The sequence below is a fragment of the Drosophila ananassae genome, chromosome 2R, assembly GCF_017639315.1.
Source record: "Drosophila ananassae strain 14024-0371.13 chromosome 2R, ASM1763931v2, whole genome shotgun sequence".
NCBI lineage: Eukaryota > Metazoa > Arthropoda > Insecta > Diptera > Drosophilidae > Drosophila > Drosophila ananassae.
Window position 1 is genome coordinate 26,547,583 of NC_057928.1, and position 24,306 is coordinate 26,571,888.

At 54.0% G+C, this 24,306-nt stretch overlaps 2 protein-coding genes across 16 annotated transcripts in view; one reads left to right on the plus strand and one right to left on the minus strand.

Annotated features, from left to right (window-relative positions):
* Positions 1–1,396: 1,396 nt before the first annotated feature.
* LOC6507551 (PHD finger protein rhinoceros) lies at positions 1,397–13,139 on the minus strand. 5 transcript variants are annotated; one of them, XM_014909830.3, is made up of 7 exons: positions 13,007–13,139; positions 12,031–12,383; positions 11,391–11,967; positions 11,125–11,319; positions 10,830–11,046; positions 10,580–10,769; positions 1,397–10,519 (listed from the first exon to the last, which is right to left on the minus strand). In XM_014909830.3, exons 3-7 carry the CDS (start codon positions 11,867–11,869, stop codon positions 1,686–1,688), a joined length of 9,915 nt encoding a protein of 3,304 aa, XP_014765316.1. In that variant the 5' UTR covers positions 11,870–11,967; positions 12,031–12,383; positions 13,007–13,139; the 3' UTR covers positions 1,397–1,685. The 5 variants fall into 5 exon arrangements, with proteins under 5 accessions (XP_014765316.1, XP_014765317.1, XP_001955901.2 ...); XM_014909831.3 differs by having other exon boundaries at positions 12,031–12,386; XM_001955865.4 differs by having other exon boundaries at positions 13,003–13,139.
* A 735-nt stretch (positions 13,140–13,874) lies between these two features.
* LOC6507490 (neurabin-1) overlaps positions 13,875–24,306 on the plus strand; it is a 36,945-nt gene continuing 26,513 nt past the window's right edge. For 9 of the 11 annotated variants that reach the window (XM_014909774.3, XM_014909768.3, XM_001955864.4 and 6 more), the window contains exons 1-2: positions 13,876–14,211; positions 21,645–21,975. The gene's annotated coding sequence lies outside the window, so the exon portion shown is untranslated. Of the gene's footprint in view, positions 14,212–21,644; positions 21,976–24,306 lie in introns of all 11 variants that reach the window. The other 2 variants (XM_032454666.2, XM_044715007.1) reach the window with 1 other exon arrangement.

Sequence of the window (24,306 nt, forward strand, 5' to 3'; positions counted from 1 at the left end):
GAGGTCGTTTTTATTCGCCTCCATCCCCAATCCCCGATCTCAGCTGGAAGATGGGAGGATCCACTCCAGGCTCCTCCACTTTAAGGATCTGTGGTAGTAGGCTAGACAGACTTGGTTTGTTTTAAATAAGGCTTTTTGCTTTTATTAAATTTTCGCTAAAAACTAGAATTAAAATTAATAATCATAATAATTAATTAATAAGTAGAGTTAACGTAATGGTATTATTTAAAAACATTTTCGCGCACAATTATTTACAATTACACAATTATCGTTAACTTTTAAATTTACTTTTGCATTTTACGTTTCTTTACAGATTTATGTGAATTATTTTCTATTTGCCTTCTTGGGGTCCTCGTTATTTTTGAATAAATATTTGACTGTGATCGTTAATGTGTTTTGCCGAAAATGTGTGCTCTTTCCGGGGATGCGCCCGTGCGATTAACTCAGTGGGAGCGTAATTGGTCGAAAGTAGGACGTTTTGAAATAGACGACTGTCGGATAATTAGTGTATACCTAGTGCGGGAGAGGCAGGATCTGGAATGCAATCACACCGAGAGAATGTCACCGGGGTACGGGTGGATCCCGGCAGATGGGCGGCCCGGGGGCCGGATTGGTTCGTGCTTCTGGGGCGTGTTTGTGTTCGGGACTTGGCTCGAGGCAGCAAGCACCTTTGCTTATAAAAACCAGTGTACTGTCGCCCTCGTCACTTCAAAAACGCAAAACAAAAACGCACTAAACAAAGTGATTCATTTGGAGGTTCGCAATCTTATATCCTAAAATACGGACGTTTCCCCTCGAGTTTGGTTCGAGTCGGCGGGGAAACGCCAGCTGATCTCTTGTTCATCTCATCGTCTAAGAGGGAAGAGGGAGTTCTCATATATATGCACTTAGATGCGGCCGGGACGACCGACTTTGATTTTCGCTAAGAACTACAATTAATGACTATATAGCTACAATTGTTGAAATTGTTGTTACTTTGCACGCATTTAACAGTTTTTGCTAATATTTTACGATTACTTTACGCATTTTACGCATTAAATATTTATTAATAAATAGTGTTTAGAATATATATATACGCGTATTTGCTTGGTTTTCTTCTGTCGTCAGTGAGTTTTCAGTTTGGGGACTTGGAGGCTTGGGGTTGGGGTTGGGCCGTGGAAGGACTTATGGGGTAATGGAGGCGTCGTACTCGCTAACCTAACCAAGAGCATTTTTGGATTCTCAGGCCAGACTCGGGGCCTGCATTCGCGCGTTATCCTTTATAACTTTAATACAGTAATTTACAGAACTTATCCTACAACTCGCTTCACTAAACTGTACAATTAGCTTTACCTGTTTCTGCAGTGAGGCCTTCTACCTACTACACATAGTCGCTCTACGTGTACGCATTCTAATCGAGGGTATATATAATGTAAGTATATATAGATAATATCTGTTACGCTCATGCGATTACAACAAATCAGTTTGGGCAGATGTACGGGAGGATTGGGCGTTTCTTACGAACTAACTGTACAAATTAAGACTGCCGGGCCAGGACGGGCCGAGCCGAGCCGGGGCCGATGCCCCACCAATGACCACGCAGTTGGCTTCTTAATGGAAATAGGAATTGGGAGTGAAAGGATATAGGAAGTGTGCGGCACAAGGACTCCAGCACGCTCAAGCGGCACTCTCGCTTCTTATGATTATCATCTAACCTCACAGTCTTTTTTCAATGGAAGTAAGCTGCCTCCCTCGCTGGTGGGGCCTCCCCCGCTACCGTTATTGTTGTTGTTGTTGTTCGAGTTGCTGTTGCAGGAGTTGCTGGAGGCTGATCCGGTGCCACTGGCCGAGGGCAGCGAGTTGTTGCTGTTCTCGTAGTTGCCCACGTTGACGCAGAGCGGCGTGGTGGCGCCCACAAGAGACACTGGCACCCCCATCCCGCCAGACAACGCCATTCCGCTCTCCGGCAGGGAAGTGGAGTCCTGGACGTCGGCGCTCTTGCTGGAGTCAATCACAAGGCAGGGCGGTGACGGCGTGCCCGTGTCCTTGCCCAGCCGTGCCGGCGAGGCATTAGCGTTCTGGGAGTGCGGCGTGAAGCTGTTCAGCAGAAGCCTCTCCGAGGGCGACGACTCTCCGAGGGGCGCCACCATAGGCAGCTCCGTCATCGGCGACACGCTCTCTTGTGGCGGAGGCTCCTCTCTCTTTGCACCGATGATGTAGCCCCCGCCGGAGGAGTTCCTGGCTATCTTCAAGCGAAGCGGCGCCTCCACCGCTGGTGGCTGATCCACAGAAGCTATTTTCGTCGTGGTCGTCTCCGTTTTTCGCTTTCCGAACCGGAGGATCAGCTTCGGCTTGTCTCCCGGAGAGGTGTTTGCCGTGTTCTCGATCAGCGTGCTGGTCATGGTGGTGGCGATGGTGGAGCTGCTGCCGAGGATCAGTTGTTTATGGCGCTTTTTCTCCTTCTTGTCCTTCTTTGGCTTGGAAGACTTGGGACGTTTCGTAGGCGGCTGGGGCATTACTAAAGACTCCCCTCCCATGGCCAGGGCCAGCACTTCCTTCTTGCTGGTGTCCTCTCCCTTGTCGAAGTCCTGCATCACCTTCTTGCGATAGTTCATAGAATCCCGCTTGATCTCCTCCAGCGTCGGCGTGCTGAAGTTGCTCGTGAGCCTCTTCTTGGGAGGACAGGTGATTCGGGACATCTCGTAGCTGTAGCCCTGGGCCTCGCCCGTGCCAGAAGCAGCAGGGGGTTCATTGGCTGCCAAGTTCCGAATCTTGATCTTCAGCTTCTGCGGCTGGTGGTCGTCCTCGCTGCTCTCGAGTGTCTTGCTTCGTCCCCGTCGCTTACCTGCACTGCTGGCCGCGCCCGTTTTCCCGCTCTCGTTGTTGCTGCCCGAGCTGCAGGCGCTGCGCCTCCTGCCGTCGCCGGAAGATGTTCCTGCTCCCGGGTTGGCTCCCAGCTGGTCCTCTCCTAGTCCAGCCAGAGAGTTGGCGTCGAGAGCCCGCAGCTCCCGACTGCTGCTCGAGTTTTTCTTGGACCGCTTGGAGGCGTTTCCGATGCCACCAAGTTCCTCCTCCTCCTCCGACTTGCGCAACAGGTTCTCAAGCGGCACGATGTCGGAAGCGGCTGGTAGACCGCAGGAGCTGTCGTCGTTCAGGTTGTCCTTCTGCACCACGTACAGGCTGAGGAGCTCCTTCTTGCGCATGCGCCGCGAGTTGCCGCTAACCGCCGAGGAGGCGCTCACAACCGTGGAGGTGGAGACGGTGGCCTGTACCGCGCTGGAAGACTGCACCAGCGTGCTGCTCAAGCTGAGCGAGCTGCTGTTCGTTATGGAGTTGTAGTGCTCGGGGTAGGCCAGAGGGCTCTTGATCTTCAGCTTCAGTTGGCTGCGCGCGTCGGCGATCATTGCCTTGCTCTGCAGTATCGTGGTGTCGGAGTCGATGGACACCTCCTCCGAAGTCGCCTCCATTGAGGCCTCTACGAGGGAGCCCTCCACCAAGTGCGTGGCTGCCGATGCGGCCGCCGTGCTGGGAGCCATCTGGTTCGCCTCGGTGGAGTGCAGCAGGAGGTTCGCATTGGGCTGTGGGTTGGGCGCGGCTGACGGCACAACAGGAGCCACCGGCGCCGCAGGCTGCTTGCTCGGTGAGGTGCCTGTGCCCGTAGCCCGCAGGGCGGACTGGAACTGGCGCTCGTCCTCCTCGTCGAACTCGCTCAGCGTTTGGTCCGCAGTGCCCGAGTCGAAGGCGCCCAAAAGGTTGTTCTGGTAGGCCTCCTGGGAAGCCGTGCTATGCTGCGCCTCGAATCCCAGGTTGTACGTTCGCATGTCCACGGGTCCGGGCAGCACAGGGTGGAGGAGGGGGTTGGTGCTCGGCGTTGTCGAGGCCTTGTTTTGTCCGCGCGGCGTTCTCAGCTCGAAGCTCCTTCGCCTGTCCCTCAGGGACTGCAGGTTCTCCACTCCTGGGCCAGCCATGTCGTCGTCGTAGTTGTTGAACTCGAACGGCGTTCCAACGAGGTTGTTCACGATGTGGGTGTTGCTTCCGTAGTCCGCCATGGGCGGAGGCAGCGTCATGGGTATCCCGCTCGCAGCGCCAGCTCCCCGGCCCCGACCTCGCCCTCGTCCGCGACCCCTGCCCTGCGACCCGGAGGCTCCGCTTCCACGAGGAGCGCGCTGCCGAGGCTTGCCCTGCAACGTGTGCGTTTGCGGGTCGTACTTGACCGGAGGTAGATTCACCACAGGAGCTGGGGTCGGGGGCGTCGGCGGCTGCAGCGGCTGCCTTGGCGACTTGCCTGGCGACTTTCCAGGCGGCACTTGGGGAGACTTGTGCGACTGCTTCTTGATCGCGTTCCCGCCACTGGCACTGTTCCGCTTGTTGGGGGAGTCTTTGGCTGCAACGGGAACGGGAACGGGAACTGGAAGAGGCACTGGAGGCGTCGGCGGCATCATTGAGGCTGCTTCCGCACAGCTGCTCATTAGGGGTCCAGGATACACGGGCATCTTTCCGTCCACAGGCGATGTCAGGGCGAACTGGTGGTTCGGAGTAGTTGTGCTCTGAACAGGAACGGTGACGGGTGGGTGCGAAGGTTGCTGCTGGGGCACGGGAAGCATTCCCAAAGTGGGCGTGGAGTACGGCGTTCCGGAATACTGGGTCGCCTGCGCCTGGGGCGGCAAGGTGGCCGGCACAGGACCTACTCCCACTCCGCCATTGCCGTACAGGCTGGGAGAGTTCTCCGTCGACGCCGCCTGAGGATGCATCATGGCTGCCAGTTGAGGGTAGATGCCCCCGTTGTACTGGCTGTTCGGAGTTCTTTGCTGCTGCTGTGGGTGCGTTGGCGTGGTCCGCTGCTGCTGTTGAGGAGCAGGGGCGCTGCCAAACATGGGCATGCTGTCGATTCCGTTGACCATGGGGGCGTGGTTGAAGGCCGCTGCTGCGTTGGTCTGCACTGCGTTGCCCGGCGCCCCGTTTCCGCTCGGGTAGTTGTTGAAGAAGTTCTTGCAGGACTCCAGGGAGGACATGTTCCGGGCAACGGACGCCGCTGCTGCCGCCGCCGCTGCCGAGGGAGGCGGATCATTGGACTCTGAGACTGAGCTGGGAGAGCTGCTCCTCCGCTCCGCTATGAGGTCGTTCTCGTTCCACGGAATCCTTCCGAAAGGGGACTGCATGCGACTGTTTTCGTCGTAGTCGTTTATCTTGTTGTTGCCCCCGGGTCGGGTATGCGCCGGCACGGACGTCACTCCGCGGAAGCCTGCCATGCTGTTCTTCACCACCGCCGCTGCCAAGTCCACAAAGTCCGGAGTAGAGCCGGGCGGACCTGCGCCACCAGCCCCTCCGTTGCTGGCAAGCGCACACGCGCCTTTCTGGAGCGGTGACTTTTCCAGAAAGATGCTGAGCGAGGGAGGCTGCTGGGAGTTGGCAAAGTTCACCTGGAATCCACTAGCCGGTCCCAGGTTGTTGCCCATCGAGGCGTTGGTCGGCGTGGCGTTGGGCGTGTTCGTCAGGCTGTTAGCGTAGCTTCCGCTGTTGGCTGTCATGGGCGAGTCCTTGATGGTCAACGAAGCCACCGAGTTGGGACCGGAGTTGCCGTAAAGGCAGCTTTGTTGCTGCTGCTGCTGCTGTTGTTGGTGCTGCTGCTGCTGCTGCTGCTGTTGGAGCTGTTGCTGCTGCTCCTTCTGTGCATGAATGATATCCTCCGGGTCCGCAGCATTGTGGAACGGAAACACTGAGGGAATGGCAGGAGTGGGGGGCAACAAGTCCACTGCCTCCTTGGAGCAACAATCGTCCTGTGCCTTCCGCTTGGTCTTCCGCAATTTCTCCAGGAGATTCCGCGTAGCCAGGATGCTGTCCTCCTCGCAGATTGACTTCACCCTGTCCATGGTCGGGATGAGGCTCATCTGACCCGGATTCGGCGGATTCAAAATGCTCGACGCGAAGTTGTTGAACTTGCTGTCCTCCATTGCAAGAATCGCGTCAACAATCGGCTCCTCCAGAGCACACGGGCCCGAGGACGCCGCCCCCATAGGAGTGAGGTGGGCCACAGGCAGTGGATCGATCAGGGACTGGTGCGTCGGAGGCAGGTGCTGGGGCTGCAAACTAGGCGCCACATCGGCTGCGGGGGACTGTACAATAAGCGGTGGAGCGGATCCCAGAGACTGTTGCTCCGGCAACGACTGCGAGAGCGGCTGCGCGTCAACTCCAGAGTTGGCCGAGTTGGAGTCCAGTTCAATGATCTCCGGCGGATCTGGTGGGATGACCGTCACCGCCGGAGAGGACGTTGAGGCGGAGTACTTGCTGGCGTTGGCCAACAATTCGTTCTTGCGCTCCTCCTCCAGCTCGCGGGCCATCTCCATCTCGTTGAGCAGGTGTTGGGTGTGGTGCGTGTGTTCCTCGTCCGGCTCGTCGCTTCGTCTTCGCCTCCGCCGCCTGGAGCGCCATCGGATGCGCCGCCGTTCGCTGAGGTCGCTGCCGGCTTCGGACAGCTCGTCGTTCGAGGTGGGTGTGGGAGTGGGCGAGGCGGGGAGTGGAGCAGCGGGAGGTCGCTCGTCGTCGATGATGTCGGCCAGTTTGCTCGCGTTCGCCGAAAGCTGCGTATGCGTGGGAGCGGTGGTCAGCTCCTCGTCAATGTCCATGGGCAGTTCGCCTGCCTCGGCCGCAACTGTCGGCTCTGGCTCCGGCTCCGGTTCCGTTTCCGGCGCCGGATTCTCGGGCTCTGGCTCGGGCTTTTCCTTCTCCGGTTCTCGGCTGGTGGCCTTCCCGGTTGGCGTTGGGGAAGGAGAAGGCGTTCGGGACTTCCGCGGTGGCGTGCTGGCTGCGGCGTGGTTGACCTGCTGCTGCTTCTTTCCCAGGAGCTTGTCCAAAGCGCTGCCTAGCTTCCCGGTAGCTGCTTTCCGCTGGTTGATTTCGTGCTCCAAGCTGGGTATTTTCTTGGGAGACTCGTCTGCGCGGGACTTGCGGCGCAGGGTCGGCTTCTCGGGGGAGCTGGCCAACTTCGTGGCTGGCGAGGGAGGGCGCGACTTGGAGCCGCGTGTCGCCCTCTTGGCAGCCTGCTCCGACTGAGCGTGCTTCGCGCCCTCGTCCACGGATCCCTGGCGTCGGTGCAACTGCGTCTTCGGCGTGCTGGGGATCGGATCCTCCTTGGTCGCTCCTGCTGGCTTCAGAGGAGATGTCTTTGGCGATTTTGTAGTAGAGTTCTGTCGGGTCCGGGTGGCGGGCGGTTGGGGAGGAGGCGTGGGAGGCGCTGCAGGTGCCGCTGTCGACGATGCTGGTTTGTCGACGGACTTCCGGGGCAAACGCTTTGGCATATTGGAGGCGACCGAAGGCGTCGCAGAGGCACCAGCCTGCAGTGGCTGTCTCGCTGGCGGCTTTTCCGCCTCGCTGGCTGGCGAATCGCTGTCCGAGTCGCTGTGGCTACCGCTGCTCGAACTGCTGCCGGAGCTGCTCGAGGAGCTGGAGCTGTCGCTGTCGCCGGAACTGGAGCTGGAGAGATTCGGAGCAGCAACGCGACGCTTCAGCGGACTCGTCCCCTTGCCACCAGAAGAAGCGTCTTCCTTCGACCTTCGTCGGCTGGGGGCAACTTCCTTAGGAGTGGTAGGAGTCTCCTTCTGAGAGGTTCGTCTGGTGGGCTTAGTTGGCGTCGAGCTCTGCGGCGCCCCCGCTGCTCCTGGCACCGAGCCCGCTGACGCCACTGACGCCGTGGGCTCCTTCTCCAAAGTCTCGTTAGCGGATGAAAACGTGTCCTGGGCAGGCTTGCTGCTCTTCAGCTGCTCCGCCGCCTTCTTGGCAGCCTGCCGCTGGGGCACTAGGGAGACAGCAAAGTTTGACTTGGCAGCAGCGGAGGACTTCGCTTCGGCGGGCGCAGGAGCAGCGGGCTTGTCCTTATCAGAGACCGGCTTGTCCTTATCCGATACAGGTTCCCTAGGCACCTTGGGTGGTCGTCCTCGCTTGCCGCGCTCCGCTGGAGGCTCTCCAGAGGCCTTGACGGCCTTCGGGGGCTGTTCTTTGAACCGACCCTTTTCGAGACTAGATTTGTCGGCATCGGGCACTAGCCGCGATCCCGAGTCCTTCGACTTGCCCTTGCTGTTCGACGAGGTGGAGTTCGAGTCCGGCTCCCGCAACCGGTCATTGGCATCTGGCTGGAGCGTGGCGGCGAGATTCGTGGAGCGCATGTTCTCGGAGGCCTTCTTGGCAGCCTGCCGCTGTGGCACCACCAGGAGATCCGCGGGGTATGGCAACTTGGTACTGGAGTTGGTTTTTGGCTTTGTGCTGCTGCCGGAACTCGCTCCTCCTTCCGGTGGCTCCTTCGCGTCCCGCGCAGGCTTGGCCTTGCCAGGCGCCGCCACAATCGGTGTGCTCGGAGTCGTCCCGGGCACGAATTCCTTCATGGCCGCCTTCGTCCGGATGATCTGTTGGTTCTGAGAGTCGCTTACATTGCTCTCCACGGTGGCCAGTTCTTCCGGGTCCTTCTCCTGTTCGGAGGAGCTGTTCTCCGAGTCGGAGTAGATGTGCTGCCCCATCTTCCGGTTCGCTGCAGTATTAGACTCCCGCTGCCGGTCTCTGCTCAGAGGCAACAGCTCCTCACTTTCGTCGCTCGACAGACTCTCATCGACGTCCCGGTCCATCTGGGCCAGGCCCCGCGTCGCCGTGGACAGTTTTCTTCTCGCTGACGCTCCGGCGCCGGGTGCTACGTCGACTCCTGGCTTTGATTTGGCGGGGTGGGTCTTGTTAGGTACTGACTTGTCATGGACTGGCCCCCGTCGCTCGAAGCTCTTGTCCGGCTCTGGTCCGCTTCTTCGCCGCTCGTCTTCCTCGTCGCTGGAACTGCTTCCTGAGGGGGAATGCGGAGACGCAGCAGACGCACCCGCAGCGGCTTGACTCTGACGTCGTTGACGCCGTTTCTGCCGTTGCTCCACAGACCGGGAGTAGCTCTGCTTTTTGAGGGGACTGTCCGCGGAAGACTTCCGCGGCGAGGCTCCGCTTGTGGGACTGGAGCTGCCGCTCTCGCTTCCAGAGTCGCTTCCGGAGGAGCTTCCGGAACTGCTGCTGCCGTTCGCCGAACTGGAATCACCCGATGACGAACTGCCGCTAGACGAACGGGAGGACGCACTGCTCCGGGCGTTGGAGTGGGATTGGGTTTTGTTTTGGGTCGACGTCCCCGCCGGCGCACCGCTCTTCGAGGCACGCCTCCCGGCAGGCGGCTTTCCGGGGGGCGCCGCTCGCGCTTTGATGGTCCCGCCGCTTGATCCCGTCTTAGCCGCTGGAGCGGGCTTCTCGGGGGAGGTTGTGCGGGAGCTGAGAGCGCCGTTGTTGAGCTTCTTGCTGGGGGACGTCTTCGCCACCTGCTTCCGCTTGTTGGGGGACTGGGAAGCGCGGCCGCGCTTGGTCACCTGCTTGCCGCTCTGGAGCTTCCCCATTAGCTGCTCCAAGACGTACTTCAGATCCTGGTACTGCGCAGGCACCGCCTGCCCGGCAGCCGAGCTGTAGAAGCGATCGTACAGCGTGGGCCCGTCGTTGGCGTAAATGATGGCGTCCAGGTCCATGGAGGGGCGCTGCTTCTCGTCCTCCTTCGACTGCGCCTGCAGGTTGTCCTGGCGCAGCTCGTCGAGCACGCCCAGTTGCTTGTAGAAGACTTGCTCGCGCAGCTTGAACAGAGAGCGCGACAGCTTCTCCCGGCGACTGACCATGTAGCAGAGGTTCCGCACTCGCTCGAGGTCTTGGCGGAGGTGCACCACCAGCTTGTGGTTCTCCAAGTCCTGCTGCTCCTGCTTGCGGGCGATCATTTCCACGTCCTCGGACTTGGGGGGGATCAGCTCGCGGTTGTGCCGGGACTTGCGCTTGAGTTTCCAGTAGTTGTAAATAGCGATGATGGCATCGTGGTCCAGGTCGAACAGATGGCAACTGATGTCGTTCACGTTGACGTGCTTGTCGAACTCGGCCTCCACCTCCTGCAGACGTTGCGCCCGGGCCTGGTTGCGCTCCTCGGACGTCAACTCATTCTTCCTGTGGTTCTTCCGGCGCCGCACATCCTCTCCCGATGTCCCGCACGCGTTGCTGCCTTCATCCGCCCCCGTCCCCGAGGTCAGCTTGTTCGCCTTGTGCATGGAGCTGGCGAGGGAGCTTCCAGTCGCACCGCCAGCGCCGTCCTTCTTGCCCTTGCTCATGCTGTGCTTCTGGCAGTAGGATCGCAGCTTGACGCCGTCCTCGGCGTTGCCCTCCTCGATGATGGCCCGCATCTCCAGGCCGTGCTGGAAGGCGCAGGTGACGTGGTAGGCTGTTTTGCACGGCTTCACCGAGCACTGGATGCAACTGCCCACTCGCTTGCGGCAGAGCACGCAGATGAGGGACCAGCGCGACTGGGGAATGCTTGAGATTTTTGTAATGGGTTCCATGCGGTCCACGCAACCGATGCTGACCTCCGGAATCCATAGAGCGCAGGAGACGTGCGCCCAGTGTTTTCCCGATTTGTTGGACTTCATGGCTCCACCCTTGTTGGGGCACAGCACGCAGTCCGGCTTGATGCCCATGGAGCAGGTTCGGCAGAGCCATTGGCCTGAAAACAAACAGGATTTATGACCGGAAGGAGGGACGTGATTGCCTACGTGGAACTCACCCGATGGAATTGCTGTAATGCCGTAGCAAGCCTGATGAACGCAGATGTTGCAATTATCACAGAATACCATTTCGTTTGCCTCCTCGGAGTCGGGCGAGCGGCACACGTCGCAGATGACATTCTCGTCGAACTCTATGCCCAGGCCCTCCTCCTGCTTGAGTATGACCTGAATCTGCTCCCAGCAACGAACCTGCAGGGAGGAAGGGTTTGGGATCAGTCTTCGCCAGTTCAGCCAGCGCCAGACACTCACCTCCAGCTCCTCGATGACCCGCTCGAACTGTGTTTCGTTGATGGGAAAAGCACCGCACTGGGCCCGATCGGCGTTGTACAGCCGCAGCCATGCCTCGTCTATAGGATCTATGTCGTAGGCACAAGTGTTCTCCGCCAGGGCAACGACGTTCGTCAGGTAGTGCTGCTCCGGCGTGTAGTGCTCGTCTTTGGTAATGCGCAGATAGCGATTCTTCGGACTGGAAAGAGAGATTGGAAGGCGAATGTTTAGTTTTGAATTCCGGAGCAGAGCTGGGACCGGTCCGAGGAACACATACAGCTTAAAGTCGTGTGCTGGCGAGACAATTGGCTCGGGCAGAACGTAGACACATGGCTCGGGTAGGGAGTCGGGGTTGACGGGCACCTGCACACCCTTCTCCCACTCCTGCTTCCATTGGTCCGTCACAATTAAATACTCATAGTTGGCCAGCGGTTCCGAGTCAGGCAATTTCATTGCGCTAATGAGATCCTTGCTGCAAGCGAAATGGAATGCGATATCTGGATTAGAGAAGCTTTACAGTCAGTGGGCAAGAAAAGTTCGTACCGATACAGTTCAGCTGGTGCTTCCGTGGAGCTGCGATTGTAGATGCTCGACATCTTGATGTCCGCTACGGAGCGCGCCTGCCAGGAGCTGCTCGTACTCGCCCCCTGCGACTTGCTCTTGCTCGTCGACTTGGCAAGTTTCGTTGACTTGGATTTGCTATTGCTGGCGGCACCAGCCGCAATTCCTCCGCCTCCTCCTCCCGTCTCCCGCTCGGCCTCTGGATCGCCTTCATGCTTGCTGTTGTTCAGGGGCAAGAGCGGAACTCGACCCGAGCTCGCTATTCCTGTCACAGGTCCCGCTGCAGATCCAGGGACGGCTGCTGACGCTATGGTTGCCGTGGTCGCCCCGTTGGGGGGCCGGCCTTTGCGCCGCTTGGTGGGCGGCGGCTGCGGCTCAACATCCTTGCGCTGCTGCTGCGGCGGAGGCGGATGGTGCGACTGATGGTGATGCTGACTTCCGCGCTTACCTCTTTGTGACATTTTTCATTGGTGTCGGTTGATTTTGTTTATGTTTTTGTTTCGGTTGGATATTCCCTCCTATGTTGTGCTTGTTAGAGAACGGGTTCTGGCTTCTAGACCTGGCGGGGATGGATGGTGGATGGTCAGCGACAGATCTCGGAGGGCGACTCTGGAGTACTTACTACATGCTTAAGGCCACAGTTGGCGACACCACACCGGCTGCTGCTGCTGCGCTCTCCTGGTCGTGGTGCGTATGCTGTTCTCGGTGAGCCGTCCTTGGTGCCCCTGGGACATGGACGCCGCTGCTGCCACAGCCCTGGTCTTCAGTAGCGACGCCACTTTGCAGTCCGTGTGCGCTCCGCACTCTCCACGGGCCAGTAGTCCACTCCCACGTCCTGCTCCTGCTCCCGCTCCTGCTAGTTCCCTCTTGTTATTGTTCGTGTTGTTTGCACAGAGTGTGTGCGTTTGCTTCCGCACTTTTGGTCGCGGCTGCTCTCCTCTCAGTTTCTCAGTTTATAGCCAAGCATCTGCTGACCTGCTGGAGAGGATTAGAAGTTAGGGGGCTCAATTGGTTCAGGCGGAGGCGCTGCGAGGAGTTCCCACATTTTTTGTCTATTCCTTGTGTTTTCACACCGAAAATACACAAAAAAATATAGAAAAACGCTTGCGCTGCCAGCCACTAGCTGCCAGCTGCGGCACGCGCCGTGCGCCCTCTCGCTCCCTCTTGGCACGCTCGCCTAAGGGCGCGCTCATTGCGGCCGAAGGTGCGAGCAAGAGGCAAGCAGGTGGCGTGCGTGTCGGATCAGGCAGCTTCGACTCCTCTGCGGCAGCCTACAAAAACCTCCTTAGCCACTCTCCTACTAGCCAAGTAATCAAGATTTTTTGCACTTTTTACAATATAATTGCAACAATTCTATTTGTTATTGCGAGCCGCGCACTTAACCGTCTTTCTGCGTCACTGCGCGAATTCGATTCCACAAAACTCCCGCCCGTTCGGGTGGCCTCGCTTTCGCACAGTCTTGGGGGAGTTGATTTTTGTTATATATTTTTACATTTGCGTTTCTTGCCGCCGTGGACACACGCGCAATCCCCCTTTTGCTAGGCGATAGCGGGAGAGCTCCTCCGAGTATCCCGTGTTTTCTTTCCAAACTCACTCACAATATAGTTGCATTTCCAATCGCAAGAATTATTTACAAATTTTCCGAAAATTTCGATCAGATTCGCCATTTGCTTTAGTGTGGCCAGATTCGATAAAAATAGTGTGGTCCCCTTGTGTATACATAGTTAAGCAGAAATCCGTCAGATAAGCGTCAGCTATATAGCGTTGAGATACATATAGCTCAGAGCGCGATTTTATTTTCGAATTAAAAAACTACAATAATTAAAACTTTACTATTTAGAGCTATGTTTTAGTATGATTTTGAGAAGAACTGTTCATTTTTTTGCTTCGGATTATACATATAAAGTGTTAAAAACCATACATAAATGGCTGGTAACAGCGAATAAAAGCTTAGTATGTACTTTAAAAATACTTATTTTTTATTATTCCCATTATTTTGTGATTAATATATAAAGTTTGAAGGTAAATAGTATCAAATCATATATATTCCTTGTTTTTCCTTGTGGACAGCTAACACCTTGCGTCTAGTAACACAATAGTAAAGAACAATAGCATGGTTCTGTTTTATTTTTAGAATACGTACAAAATAAAATAAGAGTTCAAATAAACGTTGGTGGGAGTGAACAATCCCAACATTGATAACGGGAAGGACCAGTGCTGCCAGTTAATACAAACTTTTAACTTTTTACTTACAAACATTGATTGTCAAGCTACTTTGGAAATTTCTTATAGAACTTGAAATGTTTTGTATTTCTATAGCATTATTTATAATTTGTTACCTATTTTTATTTGAAAATAGTCCACAGCACCATGTAAACATCGATATAACGATATATATCGATATATTTATGCTTTGGTATATTATCGAAAATACTTAAATCCAATCGGAATTTGCCAAAGCCAGCCGCTTTTAGTCCTACCCAACACTAAATCGAATCGGAATTTGCCGAAGACGGTCGTCTTTTCGCGTCGCTCGAGTTTTCAACTCTAAACAGGAGAAAAAGTTGGCCGGTACGAGTTTCACGGCCTGAAGTGTATACAAAAATTCGCAAAAACAAGCCGCATAAGGATATCGCAAAAGTGTTCGTCGGAAAACACATTGCGACCTAAAATTTGATTTGCGAAATCGAAAAGTGCCGGAAAACTGGTGTACAAAACAAGGGACGCCGACGCCCGTGAATGTGTGTGTGTGAAAATCCTGGGCGGACGCCACTCCTTTTGCGCAAGGAATCCTCGTAAAAAAGTAAGCATATAGAGAGCAAAGCTGCGCCGGAGTAGCAAAATCGCAACAAAATAATAGAGGCACTCGAAGGGGGTGCGAATATTTGTAGAGACTTTAAAAGGACATTCCGATCGCCGTTAATGGGTTCTGATTCTGGGGATAAACCCACCGCAGATGAAGCACTTGGGGCCTCTAAAATCACTTCATATGTACATATGTGAGCTGGGCTCCCTCGCACTGCGCAGAATCGAAGCTAAAAAAAGATAACGAAAACTCGAATAATTCCAATTCGCAAATACAGTTTTTCAACTCCGAACAGCTGGTGGGGGCAAACACCTGGCGGAGAGGCCCCTGGCGGAGCAGCGCTCGGCTCTCCTTTCTGCTTCTGCCACGGCTTCGGCGAACATAACTGGTTTTGGAGCCTTTGGCGTAGGTGCAAGCGAGCAGGAAATAGCGCCTGGAAGAACCGTTGATCGGACGGTGGGGTTAAGTGCCACTGGGAGAGGATCGGGAGAGCCGCGAGTGGGGAGCGAGAGAGCGAGGAGCCCAAAGAAATCAAAACAAGAGACAACTGATTTTTGTTTTCTTCGCCGCTGTTGTCTTAGGTTCTAAGTAGGTGTGCGTGGATGTGCCTGTGTGCGTGTGTGCGATTCTGATAAGTTGCTATCATTCTGTTTTGCTTTCCGTTAGCTCGTTTATCACTCTTCTTCTTCTGTGAGCGGCCGCAGTTGTTTTTCGCTTCTTGCCTCCGCTTCCAGTGCCGTTTATGCAGATGTGCAGAAACGCGCACTATTTGCACTCTTTGCCTGCCGTAGAGCCACACTGACAGAAATTACGGCTGCCCTGATAACAGAATCAATATTTCCACAAATCACGCCGGAGACTGGTCTCCGATTAGATAGTTTCTTGATGACTTATCACCTGGTGGAAATTACAATTGTTTTGTCGCCCTAGAACCCCCCTCTCCGCCCTCTTCTTGTTTATTTTTAGTTGCGGAGTTTCTGGCTACAACCAGTATCCAGTTTCAACGGCTTCCCCCGACCTGCTCCCTGGCCTGCTGCCACCCCCACTCCTTTGTCTTCCAGCAGCAGTTGCGCTCCATGTCACTCCGCTCCAAGAAGCGCATGGGGAGCTCCAAGAACAGCCAGTGTGGGGAGGAGGCTCCGAAAATAAGGGCTCGTCTTTGTTTTACGACTTGTGCTGTTTATTTTTAGGTTTCCCTGCTCAGTTCTGTTCCGAAGACTCGTTAAGTTCTTAAACCAATTTTAATTTGTTCGTAAAACACAAAATCAAGCCATTTGCATAAAATAAATTAGTCAAATGTGGGCAAGAAGCCATTCCACAAATTCGACAAATTATTCTTAATTAAAGCAGCAACCACATCGAATAATCTGGCAGATTTGTGGTCATTGGGTCTACTGGATAGTGTTCTGGCGGATCACAAAAAAGTGATATTCTACGTGTGTACTAAGAAACCTTTTTGATTCAGAACTGCACACTTTTCCCGAGTTGTGCCCCTCACTCTGGCTCCCAAAACCCTCATTGAAAGTCCAAGCAGATAGCCCATTTCGTGGTTTGTTTCGGCATCTCTGAGGTGCCCACGCGAAGCTGGCGAAATCCAGTTTGGAGGCCGCTGTTGAGAGCTGTTGGCACCCCCGGCCCAGCTCTTGCGTCACTCCATTCGGCGCAGGTCTGGCTCACGACTCTCCGGCTTCCAGTTTTGCCCGTCTAGTGGTGCCTCTGATCTCGTATCTTCCGAGCGGATAGATATTTGCTGAAATATGGGTCTATAGACCCATAAACCACAGAGGCCCCTTAAAAGGCATGCCCACCATATTAGTAGCCCCGACTGCCGCGGATTTCTGGTTGATCAGTGATCATCATGGCTATTAAAGAGCAGATCGGCGTACTACACCTATAAGCTTTCCTGACTTCTGGCAATTGTAGTTTTATGAACCATTTGGGGCAAGTCTTGTGGCTCGACTTCAGAGGTTAGTGGCCTCTTATTGCGAAAATGTTTGGAACCATTTTGGCTTAAATCAGAGCATGAGTTCTAGGAGTGTGTTTGAGGTGAAGTATTATTGCATCGATTCTATAATACAGACATAAAACTACTTAGAATCTATAGGCTATTCCTAGGAATCTGTTCCTAGTCCTATCTCATCTGAAAGTCCTATCTGAAAGACCAGATTCTAAACAGACTCTAGGCTCTAGTCCACTGAAATGAAACTTCAATGGACAGAAACCGAAAGCAGAGAGCCAAACATAACCAGAGAGGGGAAACCCAAGTACCAGACAAGGCTTCAAGGCCTAAGGCACCATTCGTTGAGAAGGTTGGGCTGCGATCAAGGCTGCTCCACTTGGGCACTGCACCTTCCATCGCTGCTTTCCGCCTCCGAGCTCCTGATAAGGTACACATTAGTGTATTCGTTTGTAAGATTTGTTTCCACCTGAAAATGATTATATAATCCGTGTATTTTGTAGATCTGTGAGCTGAGAGCAAGTCACAACAGCCCTGGCTGAGAAACTCACGAAACTGCTTGGGAGTTGTGCAATTCAGAAGCCTACGGCTGCAGCAGCCGCCCAGCCGAGTTGAGAAAGAGCTGCCGAGAACGAGACTGCGAAGTTGCATGACTGGTTTGGGACTTAGAAAACAATGCAGGTTGCGCCATCCAGCTACGCCTCCAAGGCCTGTTCCCAGCCCTCTGCCCTGGCGGGTCGCAAACAACCCGATTATGGCGAATTAGCGAGCCCAATTCATTGGCCCTGAGTTCGGGACTGCTCCCTGTCCTGGCACACCCTCGGGGGTGACCCCGATTTCAGGAACTGACCAAAACAATGCCTAATTTGTTAATTAACCGAGTTAGGAGCGAGCAGTTCCGGGGCGCTCCGAGGGGGCCTGCTCACTGGCTCCGCTGGCTAATCTGCGGGGATGCATTCGAGTGTGCTCTGGAGAGCGGCGTGGAGCTGTGACTGGGCAGTGGCCGGACAATGTGTTTCCCGAAGTCTGACTCCTCACAGCAGCGCTTTTAATGAATGTACAGCTGCGGACTACGCTGCTCCCCACAAACGGATCTGGGGGGAATTTTTTCATGAGACTGAGGGGCAGGAAGTGTGGGTAGAAGGCGGAGGGCCGGAAGAGCGGCAAGTGTCGGAGAAAAACATTGCCCGAATAATGACAAAAGTTTTTTCGTCGCACACCCCACACCCCAACACCCCAACACTGCACACACTCACCCACAGCCTCTTTATTCGATTTCCCCTCAGTCACCGCACTTTACCCTTTGTTTGGAACGACGGTGTGAGCTACACTGCGAGAAATAGGGGCCTTTGTTCCCAGCCCTTTTCAGAAAGAGAGCTCCGGGAATGCCTTTGTGCAAGCTTTCGGCCAGCCGGCACTTCGGAGGGTTGTTTCTCGGCTTGATTCCGACTGCATCCTCCGGAAAGTACAGTAGCCGGCAAGGGCAGCCGAGATTAGAGGAGGAGGAGGGAGCGGCCCAAGTGCAAAGTGTCTACTTAAGGTTGACTCAACTCTGGTGCTGCCTTCTTTCTTGGCTCGTTCTCTATTCTGCCATGTTCCCAGCTGCCACGCCCGCCGCCCACGGAGTCTGCAGTCTGGGACTCGCCTGCAGCATGCATCCTAGCAGAAACCCCAGCCCGGGACGGAGTGTGTATCTCGACAATGACGGGCGACGCGTGGTCATAAATCAATAAACTGCTCAGAGGTGGTGCCTGCGTCCTCGAGGGTCTCAGTGGCCGAGGCTGAAGGACGGGAGTCACAATCGATTTCTTGCAGTAGATGCAGTTTTCCCACCAAGGGAGTTATGTGTTGAGTATGGTAGTTGCTGTAGCTCTTCTGTAGATGTAGAAAGAGAAGTTTAAGTTTAAATCATTTCTTTGTAGAGGCCGCGGAACAAGGGAGCCGACAACTGCGCCATTAGAGAGCGCCGAGGAGACAAAGTTCACGCGAATCTAATAGTTTAATAGTTGCGAAAAATGAATTAGAAGTTGATAAGGTTGGCAGTCGGCGGGAGTTGCGGGCCAGTTGTGCGAAAATTGAATGCAGCGGGAGTGTGAATCAGCGATAAGGCAGATCTCCCACTCCAGACAGCCCAGCGCCAGCCCAAGTTCAACTCTAGACGTCGTGACTATCACGGTGACTGCATGTGCACTGCAGCTGCAAGTAAAGCGATTTTTAGTAGAGGCTTAAGATCTAGGCAGTAATATATGTAATAATTGATAGATATAGAGGAAAATGTTATTTTTAATCCATTCCAGTACTCATCTCCTACTTTTCCAAGTGTACTTGCATTAGCACTCGAGGCGGATGGCCAACGTTGGAAGGGACTAGCGGACTTCCCACCTGGTGGGTCTGGAAAGCGCTGCCTCTAATATTTGACTGCACTTGACTCGAGTGGAGGAGAGTGGGGCCACCAGACAGACGAAGGGGTGCCCAAGGCACTGCTTACCTGGCAATTGAAGCAGTTCTCCCCGTTCGCTCTGAGCCGATTAGCGAGACTTGCCGGCTAATCCCTCCTGCTGGCCGTGTTTGCGCAGTTCCTGAAGGAAAGTGAGGGCAGACACTGGCGTGCAAACAGAAGAGCTCCTCGCTTTCTGTGGCTTGGTGGTTGTGGAAGAGGTCTGTGTTTGGACTTAGTCCTCATAGCCATTTCCAGATCTTGTTAATCACTTGTGTGTGTCTGTTATCCATCTTTGATGCCAAACTGTGGTCGGGGAGTTACACTTTCCGCATTCCACAGAGCACCTATCTTCTCACGTGCGCTGCGCGATGGCTGGGGGCTCTTCAAAAGACCATTTGTCACATTTAACTGGCTCACTCCAACAACAAGTCCAATGCACATCATAGTGGCTCATTTCGGGGCTACCTCTTTCCCTTTTACTTTTGCTTTCAGCGGCCAAGAGCGTTGAATTCCATTCGGCCCGCTGCGGCTGCTCTGGCGTAGTTATTTGTTTAGCTTCTTTTTGTTGCCAGTGTTGACATTGTCACGCTCTCCCCGCCAAGACTAGTGGGTGGCAGGGGCCGGGGCAGGCCGCTCCGACGACCCTCGGAGCGCAGAGATCGCTTTGACTCGAAAATGTGTTTCTCTTTCTCGCTTCGCCTTCGCTTTCATCTTGGCCGTGGTGAAAGGGGTTAGGGCTGGCGGCCAGATGTCTGCCATTCGTCAGGGTCGTGGCTTGCAACGCGGCTTGTATCTGGACTCTATTAGGGGCTTTCCAGCCCCAAGTCCCCAAGAACGGACTATCCCAGCGACTTGCATGAGAATGTCTTTGGCTCTCCGGTGGGAGCAAGGGGCAGAGCTAGTCACGCAAGGCGGCAGACTGAGGAAGCCCTACGACTGTCAAGTTCAGTGGGGGAGATCGGATGGCCAACTACAGAGCGTCTGCCCGCTTCGCAAACTTGGCCAGCTCCAGATAACTCGTTTGTCGGAGTTCGATCCGTCTTCGCTGCCGGATCTGTCCAAGCCGGGCAGCTTGAAGCGCAGTTCGGAGCGAGCAGGTTATCTGCCGATAAGACTAGACTGTTTTCACCAACTCCCAAAGAGGATTTGTGGCAAGAGACAGGTGGCCAGTACCTGGTCTCGAAGCCACGTGCTCTTCCAGTCAAGCATAATTCGGCAGGACAACAATTCCATAAGGAGTGACATGATGCATGATGTTCTATGGCGGAACTAGCGGATCCTTTTGTTCAACAATGTAAAAAGGAAATAGGGAAAGGAGCATATGACTTTCAGAGAACGCCAAGTCTCGTCAAAAGGCATCAGACTCTAAAGCTCCATCAGTCCGCTTAGCCACACGATTTCTCACAGCTTCTAGAGTGCTTTAGAAGGATAAGATGAGTCCCAGCAATGGCTATACCATTCGATCTTTGGCAGTAAGCTTCCATGAATCAACTTCACTATTTGGACATACTCTTGATATCATGTCGAGGCCCGGGAGATAGTAGAGCTAAGATGGCAGGCACTACTGCTTCGTTAATGGGTAATTTCCAATGTTTTCCCAATTTCGACTGTCTTATAAACATCATTAGCTTGTGAGGCTTCCACAACATGCTTTTGGAGCAATTACGAGCAGGCTGTGGACTGTTACGAAATCCTATTACGGGGAAAGTCTCTTCATAAGCTGCAGATTGGCTTCGGCAGAGATACTCTGCTGCGAGAGTCTTAAAGATGTCACTCCTATCCTACAGTCTCCGTCTCAATTGAACATTTCATTCCACAAACTAGATGTCGAAAGCCTGAGCTGCATTAGAATGTGCTGCCGATTAGAATCAATCAAGATTAAAGAGCAACTGGTTGGGGAAACAGATCAGAACGGGGGCAGTGGCTAATAGCGGATGGCAGAGACTTGGTCTCATTTGACTCATTCTACCTCGCCCCCCAGATCATCTCGCGATGTGTGGGAATTCTAAAGGGATGAGCACATACTTGCCAAGTAGTGATGGTCAAGTTACATGGAAGTTTTATGCAAACCCGGTAAGGTGTTGGGCTCTCCGTTTTATGGCGATGCTTGGCCGGGCGAACCGCTTTTTCATGGCCTTTTGCGGAAACAGCGCAGAAGACGTCCAGAGTTTAATACTCTGGGAAGAATTTGGTTCGGGACTGGAGTGTTCAGCGTGGCGATGTGGTCTTGCCTTTTAAGAGCCCAGTTAGCTGAGAGACTTGGCAGTGGGAAGCACTTTGTGCCGGGAACTGTGCCTATTTAATGTGTGTCTTATTCTAGGCCTAGTTTATGGGCTGGACTTGGAGGTCATTGCTTATCTCCCATGGCTCTGCGACCTGCCCCAAGCTCTGAACCAATGTCTAAACCCATTGCTAGCACGATATCGACGACGGAAGTTGGGGGCATGCTTCGTAGAGAGAGTGCTTCGAAGAGAGAGAGAAAACAAAAGCAACACCTTGATTGCAGGCCAAGCCAATAACACTGTTGTTGCCACTGATGACCGACGATCCGAGCGGCTACTGGAAACGGCCTTTGTTTATCAATTGATTCAACTTTCGCCCCCGGTTTTTGGCTTTCGGGTTCGGGCGACAGGCCGTTCGCATCAGCTCTTCTCTGTTTTCGCCGGAGGGGCTTCAGGCCCGAACGAAACTAATTGCTTCCGTTCACAACATTTCACCTTCAGTTTCCCGGCCAGAGCCAGAAACAAGCCGGGCGGCGACTCCCCAAGACAGAGTCGTATGCCTTGGAGGGGCACCTTAAAATGTGGCAATTCCATTCGGATTCGGGGGCTAGCTCTGGTTTTTCGGTTCATTGAACTCGGGTACACGGCGATGAGATGGCTACTGCCAGGAAGGGTTTTGGAAGCAAACATTGGAGGCAGTTGGGAGGAGTGCCTGGCTACTAGTTTGATAAGAAAGCCCCTGCCCTGATGGGTTTATGTCCCTCAAAGCAGAAACCCACTTACCGTTTCTCTCACCACTGGTTTTTTGCAGAAATTTGCATTTTCATCTTGCGCAAGGCAGCTCACGAAAAATGCTGACACCGATGCGGCCAGCGGTGGGTTGATCGGCTGACAACCTCGACATCCACGTCCACAGCAACAGCGACTGCCAGCCACGCTCGAGTGCCGGCGAGTGGGAGGAAGTGGAGTCGGCCACGGCACCTGGTCCGACTGGAATTCGAATCCGAACTACTCGCCTAAGAAACTGCAGCCCTGCGCGATGACAAGTGCTTGGAGCAACTGCCTCTAAGAAGGGGACAGCCGAGGCAGCCAGCAGGAGCAGTAACCAGAACAAGAGACACCTAATACTTGGACAAGACACGGTAAGTCCTTTTCCTTAATCACTTTCTAGTTGTAGGAAATAGGGACTTCCCTCTGGAGGTCTAAAGGAAGGCACACACCGCCCAGATGCGTCATCTCCAAGCCAAGGCAATCCATCGCGAAGACTCATCTGCGCATTTCGGTCTAGAGTCATTAATTTTAGATCTTCAGAACAGTTTCAGATAGTGACGGATTGTCCTTTAAAGACTGGAGTTGGAAACACCTTCTCGTCTTCATGGCTAGCACCCAGCACAAGCCCAAGCCCAAGCCCCAGCCCAACCCAGCCGACAATCCAGTTTGGCAGCCACCAGATCGGGACTCGGATACATATTCAGGTCTCCCCACCAGTGCGGCCGGAGCGTGCAGGCTTTCTGACTTGTTTTCTCACCGTCTAATTGGCATAATTTGTCTAACAAGACCAGCCAGCCACCGGCCGACAACAATGGCAGCTGCCCGAGAACGGCGACAACTTGTTTGTGTTCGCAGCGAGTCGCGGCAACCGTATCAGAGGCATCTTGGATTGCTTGTTTGTGCCGTGCAGTAAACTAATGCAATAAAATAATGCACTAGAATGGGCTTAAACTCCATTCCTACACAGTACTGAGTCTGTTCTGCACTCCAGAGGTTCTAAGTCAGAGATTCTTTAAAAATTAAGAATTGTTTGCATTTGAAGATCGAATATTTCAAGAGGAAGCTGTGTACATTTCTAATAACTTGTTAGATTAGTGGTAAGATTTTATTGCGAGTGCAGGGGGAATGTGTTTCTCTGTAAGTGGCTTGTTGGGCAGGCCTACGCGGAAGGTCTGCCAGTTGGCCAGAACACCGTTGTCGCGGCCGTAGCTGACAAGCTAGACCCCAGCAAGTGTGGTTCTTGGAACTATAGGCGCATGCTTCATATTCTGTAAAATATTCGCCTTCAAAAGCACACCAAGCCCAAGCAAATGGCCAACCTAGGCAGTGTTGTCTTTCAGTTAACCCCGACCCTATTGTTCTCCTAACTCGTTCTCCAGTTGGCTCCCAACATCATAATTGGAGTCGTGGTGGCAGTTTCTGTTTCTATAACTCTATCACACTAAGTCTGGCGCCAGGTTTTTTAATTCCTGGGAATTGGGGGGCAACTGCAAGAACTCCTGAGGCCCATCAGCTCCACAGATGTGTTATGAGTGCTCTGGTGTCTCACTAATTGCTGCCAATCTTTTGAATCCGCCTCCCCTTGACACCTGCACTCCGGCGTGCTATTGCCACTACAATGGGGCCATCACTTCATTGTTGACATTGTTTCTTTTCACGCTCAGGAGATTCAGTTGTGACGCAATTATGACACATGGCGGCGGCTACCTGCTGCTCACCTGGCGCCCCTGCCCGGCTTCTGCACGGGATCGGGTGTCGTCCGGGCCCCTGCTCCACTGCACGTGTTTGGGCTAACGAGCGCAGCTTAACTTTTCCGAGTGCAATTAACGTTTATGCAAAAATCCGAGACCCCAGTCAGCGACGGGCGGCTAAACGGGTTTTTGTGTCATTTGCGAGGCGCTAATTATGATCGTTATCGCTGTGATCGGGGTCATTTAGTCGCGATTATAGTTTTAATGGGTGTATCTGGATCCATATTTGCGCAAATGGCAGTTTTGATAGTGGTTCTGAAGAGATGTGTTAGGAAGGGTGTTTCGAAGCTACTCCTTAGATCTATATTATTGGGAGTATAGTAACGTATGTTATAGATGCCTGATCCAGGGGGGTTTCATTTTTGAATTCACTTCTGACTCATTCCCCCACAGTCCCCTTCCAACTGGCTTACCGGATAAGATAGTCCCGCGCTAATCTCTGGTCTCATCCATCTTGTTCCAGGGCCGCCAGCACCGTGCATTCTGCTTAGATTAGATAGGTCTGGGCTTCTATCGGAGCGTATCAGAGTCTTTGTTTTGGTGCATGGCCTCCGCCCTATTTACAAGACCCGGGAAGCAGCGCGGATCACTTTAAGAGGCGGCCTTTGTCTCGCTCAGGGCGTGTCCCTGCCCTTCCCCAGTCAGGTGGACATGGGTGTTGTTTGCCGCGGCTTCTCCGCTGGGTGGTTCTGGTGGGGCGGCGTTCTTGTTGACTTTGCGATAAGTTCGGCTGTCTACTTTGTAGATAGTGTGGCGCGAAACTGCGCTCTTCGCCAGTGACACATCGCATGGACTGAAGCTAAGGACTGATAGTTGGGGAGCCTAGACTCGACTCGAGGGTTTTTGTCGCCATAATGGTATGCATGTTTGCAGGAAGAAACCCTACATCCCCTCCTGTCTATACAGGGGTCTCTTGGGAAGCTCTTGGGAAGCCTACCTAGTCCGTCGTGT